Genomic DNA, 16,786 nt, shown 5'->3' with positions numbered 1-16,786 from the left:
TTCATTTGGCGAATCGAGTTTGACCGTGGCTTTACTAGCCAGTGAGGGATTGGTCAGGAGGCACTTGCTTCCCAGTTATCTTAGAACCAAACTCGGGTCCTTGAATCTGAATTTTTCTAGAGTCAGTTTTCTGAGGCTGGGCCGCCAGCGAGCAGGAAGACTCTTACTACTTTTAAAATTCATTTACTAACGCGCTAGAGAACCTTAGATCGTTGTTCATTTTGTGTGCATAAATCGAGTTTGACCGTTTTAATGCATAAATACTTTAAATGATGGATAAAACTTCAGATATACGCTGTTTTAGATCTGTGGCAGTTGTATTTCTTATTTTAGCTTTTAATACTTTTTATTTTTTACGGAGGACCTCCCTGAAAACCACGTATTTACGTGACGGGCCCTTCCTCCTTAAAGATTGTTTATTATTATTATTGTTATTATTATTATTATTATTATTATTATTATTATTATTATTATTATTATTATTATTATTTATTATTATTATTGTGTCAAAAAGCCCTTGAAGGTATGCCCGAAGACCGAGTTGTTTTCTTCATCGTCTCGTTCAAGTACTGGTGTTTTCCATGCAATGCATCGGTCAGAACTCTTTATTCAACACTAGACATGCGCCTCTAACAGCTGTAAGCATCACTACACGATTTTGTTCCACGACTTTCATCATCAATAGAGGCACACTCTTCAACAAGAAATTTACCGGTGTTTTATTTTTCGCGGAGTAATCATCGAACAGGTGTTGTGACACTCTTGACTGAACAAGACTACCTTCCATACACAGGAATCCCCAGAAATTATAAGTCGGTCAAAGTATTGGAGATGGTGGTCAGCACAGATTCTGCTCTGTTACTATCAGTGCTAACTTCACTTTCTAGTTTTTTTCTTGATGTGGCGTGTTCAACAGTTGATAAGTCTAAATCAGAGACGTATATTATCAAGGACTGCAACAGCATCCAGTATCGTTTGATGGTAGACCTTGGCGAACCTCCATTTCCTGATACAGCTTGCGAAATAAAACAGGTAAGGTTAGGTCTTGGGTTTTTGTTTTAGAGGCAGGAAAAAGGATATCAGTTATATCGAAGACTTCAACAACAAGCAGCCCGTCCAGTACATTTCGACCATCCTTAAGTACCTGATTGTTTAGATAAAAAAAAAAAAAAAAAAAACAGGTGTATTTTCCGCAGATGGCGTCCAATTGATTTACGCTTTGAAATGTTCCTATGTACTTTTCTCAATGGCTTTTTCCTGAAGGGTGAGCGGTTACTGTTGCCCGAGGTCGTTTACACGGTCACTTGTTCATAAATGATTGTACTCGGTAGGATTACGGTAATTAAGATAATTTTACTCACGACGACTAAAGAAAAGGCTTTAGCCAGTCAAAGTTCAAAGATATAATTTGCAACAATTAAAAAAATCTACCAGTCAGTTTTCAAAATATTGGATCAATCTGTAACATTTATTTCTAATATTAAATTTCGCTGATAACTTAAATTAGAAATTCTCTGACGAAGGTCACTCGGCATCTGCTGTCCGATTTGAAATATACTTTTTCTCGGCCCACGTGGTTTACAAGTTTTACACCCAGAGATCCCTAACCCGCTGGTAAAAGTCACGTGCTGGAAGCAGGACTCTCCAATAGCCGTAACAGGATGTAAGGAGTTGGGGTTAGGCCCGAGAAAATCATCAGAATTTAGGAGCGGATAAGGATGCCTTACCGATAGCTATTATTACTTTTCTATCCAGAGCTGGTCATAAGTACAGCGATTTCCCCTCTCCACTTGGTAAAGACCCTGTTCTGGTCAGTACATGACTAAACTGTTACTGTATCTCCCACACTTTCACCTTGTGTACAATCTCTCTCTATCTACGATCAAAACTGCTTTCAATACTTTCATTCAACAACAAACATATGAAACATATGTGTGAACTGCGGTTATGAGACGTATATGAGCACGATCCTTCGCAGGTGTATTTTACTGCGAAGGATCGTGCTCATATAATACTTTCATTGTTCCTCTTGATACAGAAAATGATAACATGTTTTGAAAAAAGCGAAGGTTCAGGAAACCTGTTGGACCAAGATCGATTTCTTCTCCTCAAGTCTGCAACAGTGGATAAAGTACTGATGTGTCCTGACCTCACATTCCAAAAGTTACAGGATTCTATTCAAAACTCCGGTCAGTAAACCCATAAAAAGTCCATTTATTACCCAGATATTCATGACCCTGTGTGTCTGGCGCGTTAAGAGGTAAGACAAGTCCTCATCATGTATAGCCAGTGTTATATATGAAGTTTAAGAAGACTTATACAACAGACTGTTTTCTGTTATATTTCAGCCGTTGCACAGACGCTGTTCAAGGAGTATCCTGCAGGTATTATTATTGTTTAGGAACGTGTCCCCCCCCCCCTCAAGAATAGGAAACGACCTTTTGTCTAACAACTCAATCGGGGACAGGGGGGGACAGTCGACACACACATTGACACCGCGACTCGTTACGAATACCATCCGTCGTTGATTCAGCGTTCGATCTGTTTAAACGGAAAACTTGTAGACTGCGTCGAGGGCGTGAATTCGAGACTTACTTGTACTGTTGAAGAAAAAATAAGGGGGGGGGGGGGGAAAGGAAATCGAAGGTGGCCTATAAAGGAGAAGTTGACCGTTTATTCCTCTTTCCTGGCTAGTTTACCGGTAATCAATGCTTGATCAACTGTAACTGTCTTGATCAAGGTAACTTAGCCCGCTTCCAATTCCACCGCTTCTGGGATCAAGACAGCCACTTTCCCCCTCTCGAGTTTGTCTCTCATTTTTTTTGCTTTTGAAATTTTCTTCTCTGGTTTAGGAATACAACAGCTTCCTGAAAAATGTGCTTTCGATATTCACAAGAGCTGCGAGAAAAAAATATTTGATCAAGTGGTAGTGAACCATCTTTCATGGCCTAAGACAACAAAATGGAGGGCATGTTACCTCAAGGCTTTGCTACAGCAGCCGTGTTCAGCACCAATTCTGCAAAACTACGCCGCTTTGCAAGAAAAGTTTGGAGAAAGTTTTAGACAAAAAGAGTTTGATTTAGGACTCTATGGACTTTTTATGAATGATCATCAGTTGCAAAGCAACGGAACCGTAGAAATATTATAATTTCATTTTTCTTACATGAACTGTACAACACAAGGCAAACAAAGTTTAAAGAGCATTAGGAACTTATTAAAAAGGTGGTAGAGGTGCATCTTACAGTTTCATTAATAACATTTCAAACTTGCTAGCTTAAGGGTGTACTCTTGATATGACACCAAATTCTCGTGCCTGACTCACCAGGGTATGTATACCAGCTATAAGAGAAAATTACTGATCTGATCTGCGAGGAAAAGCGATTGAGAAAGCGAGAACTGAACATTTCTACGTGTTCCGTCACAAAATGTCCCGCACTTTCATGAACAAATGAAAATGTTTTCATGGTTTTTATTTTACGTTTCTGGACAACAGGCATTTAAAAGTTGTTTGACGATATTACACAGATACGGGACAAAAGGAGGAACTCCTTAATGAGAGTTGTCTGCAGAGAAATAACAAATTCAAACAACCCTAATTTTCTTTCAAACACAGGAATTAACCGAGCTAAATCACGGGGTTCACAAAGATTGTTCACATCAAACACTCCTAAATAACAATAATAATGAGTAAAAACGAAACTTTTTCAATTCCATTTGAAATAAAAATATGTCTACTTTGTTATGATTGATCCTCTAGTTTCCACAATTGGAGTATTTTTGTTTTTTTCGTTTAGAACCTCTTTACATCATGAACGTCGAGGTTCAATACAATGGCAAAATTAATGCTTCGCCAGTATCAATTCCTAATTCGCTGGATTTCTTGTCACGTGGTCGAGCCTCCTCTCCTCAGGTATCTGAACACCACTATTCCAGCGGTTGCTACAAGCGCGGCTGTTAAGCCTGCCAGAATCCAATATGACGTCACACTATCTGCATTTGGGCCGCAGAGGTGCCTGGGAAACAACAACAACAACGCTTCGTAAGTTGTGGAGATCTCAGCTTCTCCCAGAGAGTTAGTTTGTAGTGACGAGCGAAGAAGCAGAGCGAGCGACAAAAGAAACGAGAATTTCACATATTTTCTCTCCACTGAATACGAGCACAGACTAAGAAGTTCTCAGTAACCTCATCAGCAGGTTGGCCCTTCAAAGATATGTCATGATCTCTCCCCGCTAGCTGAGAATTCGTGGACTGCCACGTTTCTTTGTTTTAGCCTTAATTATTCCACACCCTGTTACCGTACTAAACAAACCGATTATGTCCACCAGGACTACTTCAGCCAAGTTAGTAGATTAGCCGGACTTGAATGAAAACGAGGCTTTTGTCCCCCCCCCCCCCCCCCCCCCGCCTTGTGTATGTGCGATTGGCAAATGATGCACTTTACTTACGGATAGACGGCCATTTGGGCGAGGTTGTCGTAGGTAGCCCTGTATACGTCTGGTCTGCTTAGGGATGAAAATGGCTGAAATAGGAAAGCATAAACAAAAATGATAGCTTGGTTTGAAAAGAAACGTTGCTCCGAAAAAAAAAAAAATTATTAATTATCATTAATTATTTAATCATTAATCATCATTAATTATTTCTCGATGAATTGCAACGTGTTCCATTTAGTTGTTCAACACTGAAAGATTGTAGAATGAAGTCAATGGATGGCAGCTCTACATGAACATGTTAAACTGTTTGCTTTGAAAAACAAAGAATCACTAACCTGAGGTGGTGGTAACTTGTTTAACGAGCAGTACAAAGACGGCTGCATTTCAAAATCCTACAAAATGCAATACACAATGCGTCATCCGCCCATCAACTGTGATTTATTTCCTATATCTCAGTTTTGATCAAATCTATTTACAAATGAAAATTTCTGGAATTCATTACCTGTTTAGCTGCTACGCCTTCACTTTTACCAGCAACTAACATACAAGGAACTGTTTTGGGAAGTTTCTAGAAACATGAAAAGAAGTTGCACTTGTAATCTGACAGAGTCGTTGTTTTAAATTCTTTGTAGGATCCACGTAGTGCCACAGACTTCTATCACGCACCAAGTACTCATAGCGGCGGTATATATTTACTTTACTCCAGTAGGTTCCTCCAGATTACGTTCAAAATCAAAACTCCCGAGCACAAAACTTAGCCTTACACGACCTAGTTTGAAATAATTTTGCGCATCAGTAACTGGAAACGGCAAATCCACAGCATAGTACTCGAGTGTGCTACATCAATGTACCTCTCGCAGTTGTATCACTTGGGTAAACGAAGCTGGATCCAACGAGTCATAAATAAAACAGGCCACATCACATCGTCTGTCGTGCAACAGAAATCCAGAATTTTCCCATTCGATTTCACGTAGCTGAAGCAAATAAACAAGAAACAAAATAGAAAAGACCAGTGGACAAACTTGAAACAAACTACCTTAAAAATGTAATTTGGTTTTATAAACTAAATTGAAATTGTAAATTGACCACCGTAAAGAGTTAAAAGCTGACCTTTCGAGCGTTAGCCCTTCGTCAGAGCGAAAGACGAAGAGCTAACGCTCGAAACGTCAGCTTTTTAACTCTTTACGGTGGCCAATTTACAATTTGAACTTAGTTGATAAAACCAAATTACCTTGAAAAAATGTTCATCAAAGCGGCTGATCACGAAAATGACCACTCAGCACTTGCTGGAACGAGGACAGCCATTAATCCGTTGGTAATATTTCACCCCTACAGAGAGATCTACAAATTCTTCCCATGAACTGATGACCAACTTACCATAAAAACACTGAGAGCGACAACAAAACCGGTCACAAAAAGGAAATTCGCCTGACTGGCGCTTAAAAAGGTCCCCACTCTGAAAGAATTCACAAGTAAACTTGTCGCAAAGAGAACACCTTGTCTACTCGAGTGTACCGATATAACGCAGGTTATAGGAAGTTTAGTCCTTCTACTCACCACTAAGTATTTTTCTTGCCTGTTCACTTCAAGTAGATTAATGGCATAGTTTGATAATTCCTTCTCTAATTCGCCAGGCTAAGAATAAAAAGTAACAAAGGTAATCTGGTGCTTGAAGTGGTAGGATATAAAAGCAATTGAAGAAGCATAAACAGTCTGTTTTGTTTTTGATTTTTTTTTTTTTTTTCAAAGCACTTAGTGAAGTTTTCCAGTGCGGAAAGATTACTATAGACAAGACTGAGGCGAGTCTCAAAAAGTGCAATGATCTTAAAATTGTTTACGATGTCAACACCTTTAAGAGGTGATACATGATTATTTTTTATTCCTGCTATTCACATATTGGAAGAAAAGTACACAAGAACAGCCAAAGCCGGGGGCTTAAATAGCCTAAGGTCAGCAAAAAAGACGTGAAGAATTTACAGGAGTAGAAAAAAGCTTTAACTAAAATAATTACAATGCAATTAAACCAAGAAAGAAAAGATCAGTCAGAAAAAAAGAAATGCGATGGTCAGCTTTAGTCACCGGGCTGTATTGTGCATAATTTGTTGACTAAGATGACTTTCTTCCCAGAATTACATCAACCAAGACAGCTCAAGCTCCACCTGACGATTTGCCAAAGCCTGGGTGACAAGAACATTTTATCGATTACATGACAAATCCTTGGTGCCTGTAAGTATAGTCTGAAGGTTACTGCAAGTGAACGTTAGTGAACGAATTGAAGTTCATGGCACCCTTACCTCAAGGGTTCGCCCTAAAAATGCCTGAAGGAAAGATGTCTGTAGAACGAAAAACAGAATATTTTGCGTCAAAAATAGTTAATTAAAGTATCTAAATCTTCGTTACTGCTGTAAGCTTGTTGCCATCTTCTCAGCGGGGCGCGCAAACTACCGTAACAGCTGTTTGTTAGACGGTACAATTACTGCTGTAGAAACAAAATTAAAACTCAACAGGGTGGTACCTTTCCTACGCCTGGTGGTCCAAATACGTAACACTGGAATACAGAGCGAGATGTCTGTTTCTTCTGTAAGTCAACAGCTTTGCTTCGAGTAACTATAATATGAGGAAAAGAATAAATTGAAAGTCAGGCTGTTAGCCTGTGCCTACGAGCGGTTAGCACTTTCAATTACAGATATGGTTAAATTTGCACGAAACCGTTAAATATTAGAAAGGACGGCAATCTTCATCACAACTGAAAACTCTATGTCATTTCCACCTGTTGTTAAAGGTATAAATTTTGGGATATCTGTGCACACGCATAAATAACATGAAATAAAACAATAAATAGATGAATAAATGAACGAATAATTAAAAGCAAAATCAAATTATAAATGAATGAAATATTTGTTATGTATCGACAAAACTCACGACGAAAAGTAGAAAAATAAAAAGGAAATAAGCAAAGTGGATGGAGGAAAAAGAAAAGTAAAGAAACAGAAATGAAAAGAACAGAACAAAATATCAAAGTGTGTTTGTCAAGTTTCTCAACCCCTGCATCTATTACCTCAAATAATTAATTTCTTCATTGTTTTCATTACTGATAGATTACTTGAATGATAATCATATTTAAGTCACAATTTTAGTGTTGAGAGGTTATTGAATTTACAACAAAAGTTTATTTCAGGATCAAACGTTCTTGACAAGTAGTAAATACCCAGGTGAGTTTTCGCCTGGCCCCACTGAGAGTAAGAAGAAGGTAAAAGGCGTAACTTTTTTCGCATCTGAATGAGGCGAGAGACAGAAGATACCAGAGTGAAAGGAAGAGGAGAACAGACTGGAAGAGATGGGTGAAAAAAAAAGAAAGAAAACAACAGTTAGTAGGGAATCAAGTAGAGTTAACTTTCTGTTTACACGGCTGCAGGATGACATTATTGGAGGCGAAATATAAATTCTTTAAGTTAATACTTCTGCATGAAACGGGTTTCTGTCAAGTGCACATGACAATACAGGGCTCGACACTAACGCTAGCCAACTAGCCACAGAGGAGTAGAAATTCAGTTTTGGCCAGAAGTTTTCGCTTACCACTAGCCAGTTTGGCTAGTAAACAAACTGAAATTCTTCTAACATCTAAGTAGTCATTAGCCACTTGGCTAGTAAGTTGAAAAGTTAGTGTCGAGCCTGGCAATGTCTCTCACTTTTAAATCAAAACAGTTTCTTTTGACCCTTTACACCCTACCATTAGCATCAGCACACATATTCTCCACACTGTTCACTATGGATTTATACACAAGTCATTTCCAGTTAAAGGTGCTGACAAGGAGAATTTGTCTAATGACCACAAGCTTGTTTAGTTAGCGATCATTTCCTTTATTCTCCTCACCACAGCATTTTATTCAAGAGTGATATTGTAGGGAGAAATTAGATGCTAGTCACCGTTTAGGATCACAGGGATTAGATGCTAGTACTTTTCTTTCTTGGTTGTTGGTTGACAACATGAATTCAGAAGGTTAATATTACATTTTTTGATTTGTTCAGTTTTTAATCTTAATGTCATTCTTTAAATAGGAAAATCATTGAAAAAAATTCAACTTATGTTTTCCCGGAAAATGGCTTTGACTGAAACATTTCCACTTCCGGATATATGAAAAATTATTTATTAAATATTGAGTTTTCTCACTGGCTGAGAATAGTATGAGCTTTTCAAGCATGCTTTGTTGTTGTTGTTTTTTTTTACCCGTTATTGCAGTGGAAAGGGAAGCTTCAATTTCCTGATGAACGTAACCAAAGAATGCTAAATATGCTAACATTCTGGTGTAATCCAAGAAAGTCGTTAACCTACAAATGAAAAAGAAAAAAAACCCTTCATCTTGGAAATGAAAAACTCCCAAATTTGTTGAAAAATGATAACAGAAAACAACAGAGGCCATTTTTTCTTGCTCATCATTACTGGCAATTGGTAGATTGTCCAGTAGTCTTTTTTTTCTTTAAGAATTATCATCATTACTGACACACCAGTCATTCAAAATTTTTAAAAATTCACCCCAAAGAATGAGAAATGCTTACAAAATGCAAATCAGCATTTAGGCCTGCGTATCTGTTCCCCAGCCAACAGATAAGTGACATCCCAGTGACCTCTTTGTTTGTCTCTGTCCCACAGCATCACAAACCACCTACATCATCGAGCAGCTAATCTTTCTGTCACATATTTGCCTCACAGGTTATCCCTTTGTTAAACCTTTGGGTGGATAGAGGAATTCAAAGTAGCACTTACGCCCACTGAGCTAGAAATCCTTGGAGAGTTATCCATCCATTTGCATTAGTTTCAACAGAACTAAGAACATCTTCACCCCAAGGCATTGTGGGGCAGGTACCAAACAGTGCCTAGAGAAGAAAACAGAAAACAATCTAAAAACTTCAAAAATTTTCCCCATCATAAATTATGATGATAATTACATTATTAAAATCCATCTTGATTTGTTCTCATATTATTTTCTCACCTGAAGTTCCTCCGGACGCAGGGCTTCATCTTCATCCTAGAAAACAAACAATATAGTTTTGCAATGAGTTATAGGGTGATTGAAAAACTACTCAAATTACTGCAAATTGGAAAAGCTAAGCCTATTTTGTGTACAAACAAAGATATCAGAAATATGTACTAAAGTAGTAAATTTTGGTACGTACAGTCGGCAGATTGGTTAAACAAGCCTATTTTACCACTTAAATAGAATCAAGCAGATACATGTAGGTATGAACGGTTTGATTGACTGATTTTTATTTACTGTTTTCAACTCAAAAAGTTTGACTTTGTTTTCGGTCAATCTTTGGGCTACTTAAAACTGTCAGCGGACTGTCAGTAATGTGTCGGTAACCTGTTGGCCGACAGTTGGACGACAAGTTACCAACAGCCAAAAATGGGAACCACTGTTCACTGTTACCCAAAGGTGTTAGATAATCCCAGAATCATGGTCATTAAGAAGGACATACCTTTAAACAACCCATAAAAATCACTGGAACTATAATTATGTTCTATAAATTTTCAGTGATCTACGATAACATAAGAATGATTGGTTCATGGGCAAAAGAAAGCAAAAAAATTAAAGATCACTTGTTTGTTGTTCCTTTAATACATCTAGCAGCCATAAGATCAAGTGTGTTCCAGTTCCTAGTTATAACCTATGTTTAAGCAGTAATAAGCTGTTTATCTTCCCCTGTAAAATAATGCATTGATAAGGACATTCACAAGATTAACTGCTGACCCTTAATGGTATTCATACACACCTTGTCATGTCTCTGGAAGAGGTCAATAAGAAACTGATATCCTGCATCTGATAATTCCACTGTTTGATCTGCTCCCATGTCAATCCTGTAACAATATCATATATTTAGAAAGCTTAATTTCTCTACAATTTACAACTCATTGAATGCAAATTCATGTCAACTTACGTAGGACATAAATAATCAGGTCTGAGCTTAAGATCATCACCATATCCAAACTTTCTGAGAACAGTCCATGTTGTTTCATGTCTCCCCCTCTGGATAAAGAGTGTGTGAAGAAACAAGAAACCTACAAAAATACTTCACAATTATTAATTGATTTAGTGAAGTGAATATTATCAAAAAGTAAAGGTGAAAGGTAAAGTGTGTACTCAAGCCAAGTGCCCCCCCCAGCCCGACCTTATCCAGTTTCCCTTACAATTAAGTGACTGGGAGCATCACTAACCCCCCCTGACTGTAATGCTAGCCCATCACAAGCTTGCCTCTGTACTCTAGCATCAGCCTTGGGTTCTATTGTCCAATATGTTTGTCAGTCTAAAGAAAACACTGTGGAGCACTATGATGTTACCTCTTAATGTAAGTCCACCATCTTGCAATCCTCCCTCAACATTCTTTCTGACAACATTTTTAACATCCTGTAAACCTTGACCTTGCAATGGGGTATTGAAACATCGGTTCTAGCAGTATGGATGAATGGTAACAGAGAGAGTATCGAGAACATTACAAGGGCGCAAAAAAATGGTAACAGCCAATGCTTTAAACATCTGGCTTTTAATAAAAAGAAAAATTACAAAGTATGGGGTGCTAACTAACCTGGAACTCATTCAATTCGTTGTCACTCAATAAGCCATCATTATCTTTATCTGATATCTACATATGAAAGAAGGAATAAGTTTTGTATTTATTTTCTTTTTCAAATTGCCATTCGTGAACAAAAATATAATACCAGTACATTTAAATTCAAACAGAGGAATACTTCAAAGGTACCTTAAAAACTCTTGTGAGGGCAGCCTGGCATAATGGCTTTAACTGCAACAAACAAGACAACAAATATAAACTGTTTTTTTTTTTTTTTTTAAATTGGCAGCAAAAAGTAGATTGCCACAGATCTGCACAATTTTTCACATGGCTATTCACACAGTCCCAAGGTAAAAAAATATACCATGTGACTGTTCTTATTCCTTTTAAATTATTATTTATATTTATCTAGCAATTAATATATCTTTAATATGTACTTTTTGTCAATTGTGAATCATTTTCCGGAGGGACCCACTGTTGATACAGACCTCCTTGGTTTCAGCGGAGAAGAGAGGAGCTGTAGGATGAAGGACTGCCTTCTGTGCATAGTAAAACATCTCAGATATATTTTTCAGATCCTTTGCTGAGCACTGAAAGCAAAAGAACAATTGCCAGGTTTTTCACAAGATTTACCTTTAACCTTCCCTAGTAGTGATTCAGTTTTGTATGTCAGTTGAATAACTCTGCTTTTGCAATTGCTAGATACTTACCTCCACACAAGTTTCCACTTCTGTATAATCATTCATTATTGGTAAGACAGTCTTAATCAAAAACAAAAAGAATATCACAAATACTACTAATAATTTGGTTTTAGATTATTAGTCCTTTGTCAGGACCTAATTACAGACTTCTTTCCCTTACAACAAAGCAGTTACATTTATTTAGGAATTACAGAATAGTTGAACGAATTTCATTAGACTTGAAGCATTACAAGACACTTTTAACATAATTTCATACAGAAGGAACATACAGATGGTTGATGCATCAGAGTGGTTTACTAAACACTACATACTCATCTAAGTACACAAGGATCTGTCATTTTTTTCTTTCACTTTTAATGCAAGAAAATAATGAGAAATTTTCTCCAGTCAGAGACCTTATGGTAGCACATAAAATGCTTTCAAAAATTGAAACTTGAGTTAGCTTTTACATTTCCAAAATTGTTCTTTTCTATTCAATTATTATCATGAATTATTATTCTACATCCTAGCCCTCATTAAACATTGATAAAAATATTTAAATTCCTAGGGAAATATTTTTTTACAACCATAATTATATATTGTTAGCCCACAAACACTTACATCCATTGTGCTTCCCTCCATAAGGTCTGACTGTAATGCAATAAAAATAAATAATAAAAGACATTATTAAAAACTGGATCATTGGACAATGCAATTCAAGACTTTTTATTGCCTTAGCCATTATGGTATATGAGCCAATATACCATAATCTACAAATATGGTAAGCGTACGCGTCAGCTTAAAATCAAAAGGGAGCTAAAAAATCCAGTTTCTTCTTACAAAATAATAATTTCTTGGGGGCGTTTTTAATAAAACAATTATTCCACTCGCGCTTGTTGGATATGAGATGATTATAGCCAACTCGGCGCTATGCGCCTCGTTGGCTATCTATCATCTCATATCCAACGCGCGCTTGTGGAATGATTGTTACTTATATCATGTCAAACAAGTTATTTAAAAGAAACTGAGTACAACATTCAATTTTTTTTAACTGCCTGCTACTCTTTCAAAGTTTCATGACCTTTCTCCTTACAGATTTATGTCAAATTATCTTATGACTAACATTAACAATGGAGGTAAAGGGTAAAGTGTGTTGACAATGGTGACAAGGGTTCTATAATCCTAGTGTTATATCATTATGTGACTCAATAAATACAAAATACTTGTAGTCATAAAATTGAACAAGCATCTTAAAAATATATCATAAAATAGGTTGTGGTTATATTCATCATGGTAAAGAACATTTTAGATGATAATATATAACTGTTTGTTTCACGATGTGGTCACTTGAGATGTGAATTGCGATGTTTTGACTGCATGCTGCTAGTCTTCTTCAGGCTACAATCCAATCCGCCTGATGAAGACTAACAGTATGCAGTTGAAATGTTGTAATCCACATTCCAAGTGACCACATTTTGAGACAAACAATTACATTTTTCTTCTAAATCTCAAAAATATATTTAAAAAGAAAAACCCTTCTATGAGCCAATCGGTTTTCTCTACATGTCATCAAAATTTGACACAACCTATGCAAGATTCTTTAATACTACAACATATCCACATCCCTCCCACACCTCCAATAGGGTATGAAGTGAATCAAGCAGCAGTCTGTATCGTAAAAGCAATGAGATACAAATTATACTACCTTGTTGCCAACGATAATAACAGGCTTTGAACTATCTTCCTCTCCAGTTTGTCTGATCAGGGGTAACCAAAAAGAAGTTATCTGTTAAAAAAAAAAAAAAAAAATGCAAACTCACATTCAAATCAAGTGGTTTAGAGTGAGTTGACACCGAATCAAAATGGTACATTGTAAACAAAAATGTTATCTCCATTCTTAATTTTTTCCTTGAATGAGCCTCTCCTCAACCCTTGGATTCCTCGGAGAGACTAGCATCTAATTTCTCCTTGCAACATAATCTCAAGATCAAACTTTATGGTCACAACAATGAAAAAATGATCACCAACTAAAGAAGCTCTTGATAATCACACAAATTCTTCTTGTCAGCAGCAAGGAAAATGTCATGAGAAGAGCATGTATAATTTGTAGCTCTAGTGATATTACTGACGGTGTAAAGGATTATTTGTCATTCATGATTATCAATGATTCAGATAACTCCATGGAAAGAAGAGCCATGTACATGTCCCACCCCCAAAATGTCCCTTCGTAGCTCAGTTGATACTGGAACCCAACTAATATCAGGGAGGCCTAGGTTTAAATTCTGTCAAAGCCTGAATTTTTTTCAAGCGTCTTCTCTGCAATTACTTAAATTGCAGCTCACCTGCCTGCCAGGATCACTGCTTTAGTCGATTTCCATCCGCAGGTCAAATTGAATTTATTTCATGAAAAAACACTATCAGATTCAGATTTATGATAATGGAGATTCTGATGGAACTAAACCAGACTTTATTGCTTCCCACTGAATTCTTATCTTTATGTTGATCATTTCACTGCTGACAAGTGAAACTTAAGTCTCACAAACTAAATCATTCTTTAATTCCTAGGAACCTCCTGAAAACTATCAAATATATGTGTTGTCAAATGTTTGAGGAAGTTAAGGGTATGTTGACATATACTGTAAGCACAATCTTTGTCTAAACTAACTCAGATAACCTAAAAGCTACGAAATGTTTTTTTTTTCCCTCAATAAAGACTGAGATAAGATTAACACTCACCCTTTCAAGTGATTCTTCTGAGGTGACATCATAAACCACGCACACTACATTGGCCTGTCAAATCACATTTGGACAATGACTAATAATATTTTCTGTCCCATTACGCAAAAAAAAACTTTCAAATTTCTTAATGATTATCACAACCTGGAGGAGGACGGTGGAAAGGGAAATGAAGGACAACAACTGGACTTGGGGGCACCTGGAGCGGCAAGCACCCGCCAGACATCAATGGCGAACTCTGGTCGAGGCCTTATGTGTCTCTTGGTGACACGAAGAGGATTAATTAAAAAAAAATTAATCACATCCTGCAATAGGTTTGGAGTCACATGACTGTGCCAAGCTCTGATCGTGACCCTTCACCTCAGTAGAAATGATAAAAAATGACATGAATTTCTCCTGTTGTTATCAATAGATTTTTTTCAGGAAAAAAGATAAGGATAAGTAAGATAATTATCTCCTAGGACAACATGAAAGTGAAAGGGCTAAAAGGGCAGGCTGCCATCAAAATAAAATAAATACAGGATTACAATTCGGTTCAGTGAACATCCACTGAATTGTGAGATATTCATATTTAAAACTCTAGGTACTGAATGCTACAAAAGAAGACTTTGTATACCCGTACTATGATAGTGTATAATTATTCAAGGTTTGAATATTACCTTAACAATCTCATCAATCAGCATATCTTCCGACTGATCAAGTTCTAGTAATAAAAATAATACAAATCTTTAAAAAAATAAAATAAAGGAAATACATCTTTATCCAAGAGAACATGTCTGAAATCTCCCCAGCTGGCTGTTTTAGCCCCTATGTAGAACCAGTAATATGGAGGAAAGGGCAGGACAAGTACAAGAGAGGTGTAGTGAGGATGAAAACTAGTGAAGGAAGAGGGAGTCAGGATGTCTCTTATCTACTGGTTTGTCATTTTTTTACTCACCATGCACATTCCTAGAACACGCTACTTCAATTAAGTGGCTACACCCTGACTGGTACTGCACTCGTTTATCTGACCTTAACCTCCCACCCCCCTCCCAACAGCTGTATTTCACACATTTCAGTGGCAGTTCACTGATATCCCCTCCCCTCTGTGATGCACAATCATAGTGTTACTGACCAGAAAAGTCCACAATATGTGTTGGGACCTTTTCAGGTGTCACATCAGCTGGTATAGTGATTTCTTCTGCCCTGGCAGGGACCTTCAAAAATATAAATGAGATAACTCAACAGCAGAAAACTAAGTTAATCCTAAAGGGAAAAAAGGTAAGAAAGTAAACAGATTCATAGTGATAGCCATCAAAACTATCAAACAGACATTTTGCAAACTTTGGGAAGATTTCCATAGAACCCCATTCTTTCATTATGCAATCCATTTTTAAAGGTTTCTTTGCAACACTTTATGCATAATTAATGTATGGGGTTATATGGAAATCTTGCCGCTTACTTTCAATTAGTTTCTCTTTCTAAGCCGATAATTATATGTAAATCAATATTTCATACAATATGTTTTTCCTTTGGTAAAGAGTAATAAAGAGCTCCCTTTCTTCTCCCCATAACAGATCTGGGAATGACTTATCTTCTTTGCTACGAGAGGGATTGTCACAAACTTGGAGGAAATAATAACTGTAGCAGCGAGCTGTCAATGTTCATTTCCTCGGCCCCTGACGTACAAGTTGTGCAATCACAGGTGCACAAGATGCTGCAACGCTTAAGCAATCCAGTGGTACAAATTAGTCTCTGTATGTTCACTCCAAGAGAGACAAGAAAATGAAGGATCGGATGTAGATCTTTATTAGATAAATATAATAACAGAAGTTCCGCTTGGACATGCCCTGCGTGACTATACTGCACCTTGTTTAGCTTACCTCTTCAGGAAATTCCTCGCTTACAAGCGACAGAATAAGCGACGTTTTCCCGACTTGTGCTGTCATATGAAGAGCATTTCAAAGTACATTAACACATAAATGTTGAAGCATTTTTTACTTCTTCTGATCGTAACATAAACCAAAACAACAACAAGTTATTTTACTTACGGTCGCCAACCAGCAATATCCGAACGTCCTTCATTATTAAGTTATGTTTGACTTTCTCAGAATAAATATAATCTAGTCGTTCAAAATAAATTGAGAATGGTTAAGTGAAAGGTACAGCCCAAAATCGGTTTTGGTGTTAAAGGAGATCTATATTTTAATTCAAATGTTCCTCTTGCCTTAGTGCCTTAGTGCCTTAGTGGTATTTGCCGCCTTTCATCTCAAAACAGAATAAAGTATTACGCGTGCGATTGGAGATCAGCCGCTGTACAATATATTGCGGTAGCAAGGTGAAAGAAAGTTTCTGGGAATGGGTAATAAAGAGTAAAGCTACATTTACACCGTT

The 16,786-nt window shown here is 37.1% G+C and overlaps 2 protein-coding genes across 3 annotated transcripts; one reads left to right on the top strand and one right to left on the bottom strand.

Moving 5' to 3' along the window:
* Positions 1–692: 692 nt before the first annotated feature.
* On the top strand, positions 693–3,236 carry LOC111341717 (uncharacterized). The gene is made up of 4 exons (XM_022948706.2): positions 693–1,032; positions 2,039–2,189; positions 2,349–2,384; positions 2,853–3,236. Exons 1-4 carry the CDS (start codon positions 832–834, stop codon positions 3,146–3,148), a joined length of 684 nt encoding a protein of 227 aa, XP_022804441.1. The 5' UTR covers positions 693–831; the 3' UTR covers positions 3,149–3,236.
* Positions 3,237–3,453: 217 nt separating this feature from the next.
* Positions 3,454–16,676, bottom strand: LOC111341719 (mitochondrial Rho GTPase 1-A). Of its 2 annotated transcripts, XM_088737173.1 has the most exons (27): positions 16,620–16,676; positions 16,444–16,515; positions 16,276–16,334; positions 15,528–15,609; positions 15,073–15,116; positions 14,414–14,467; positions 13,383–13,463; positions 12,299–12,328; positions 11,708–11,758; positions 11,486–11,587; positions 11,187–11,228; positions 11,013–11,069; positions 10,768–10,876; positions 10,368–10,488; positions 10,203–10,287; positions 9,422–9,457; positions 9,196–9,305; positions 8,659–8,759; positions 7,639–7,758; positions 6,946–7,037; positions 6,725–6,763; positions 5,988–6,065; positions 5,282–5,404; positions 4,933–4,998; positions 4,766–4,822; positions 4,446–4,519; positions 3,454–4,013 (listed from the first exon to the last, which is right to left on the bottom strand). In XM_088737173.1, the coding sequence occupies exons 2-27, from the start codon at positions 16,475–16,477 to the stop codon at positions 3,884–3,886; spliced, it is 1,977 nt and encodes a 658-aa protein (XP_088593299.1). In that variant the 5' UTR covers positions 16,478–16,515; positions 16,620–16,676; the 3' UTR covers positions 3,454–3,883. The 2 variants fall into 2 exon arrangements, with proteins under 2 accessions (XP_088593299.1, XP_088593300.1); XM_088737174.1 differs by lacking the exon at positions 7,639–7,758 and having other exon boundaries at positions 16,620–16,675.
* Between the last annotated feature and the right edge of the window lie 110 nt (positions 16,677–16,786).

The sequence above is a fragment of the Stylophora pistillata genome, chromosome 10 (genome assembly GCF_964205215.1).
Source record: "Stylophora pistillata chromosome 10, jaStyPist1.2, whole genome shotgun sequence".
Classification (NCBI taxonomy): Eukaryota; Metazoa; Cnidaria; class Anthozoa; order Scleractinia; family Pocilloporidae; genus Stylophora; species Stylophora pistillata.
This window is presented reverse-complemented; position numbering and strand designations above follow the sequence as displayed.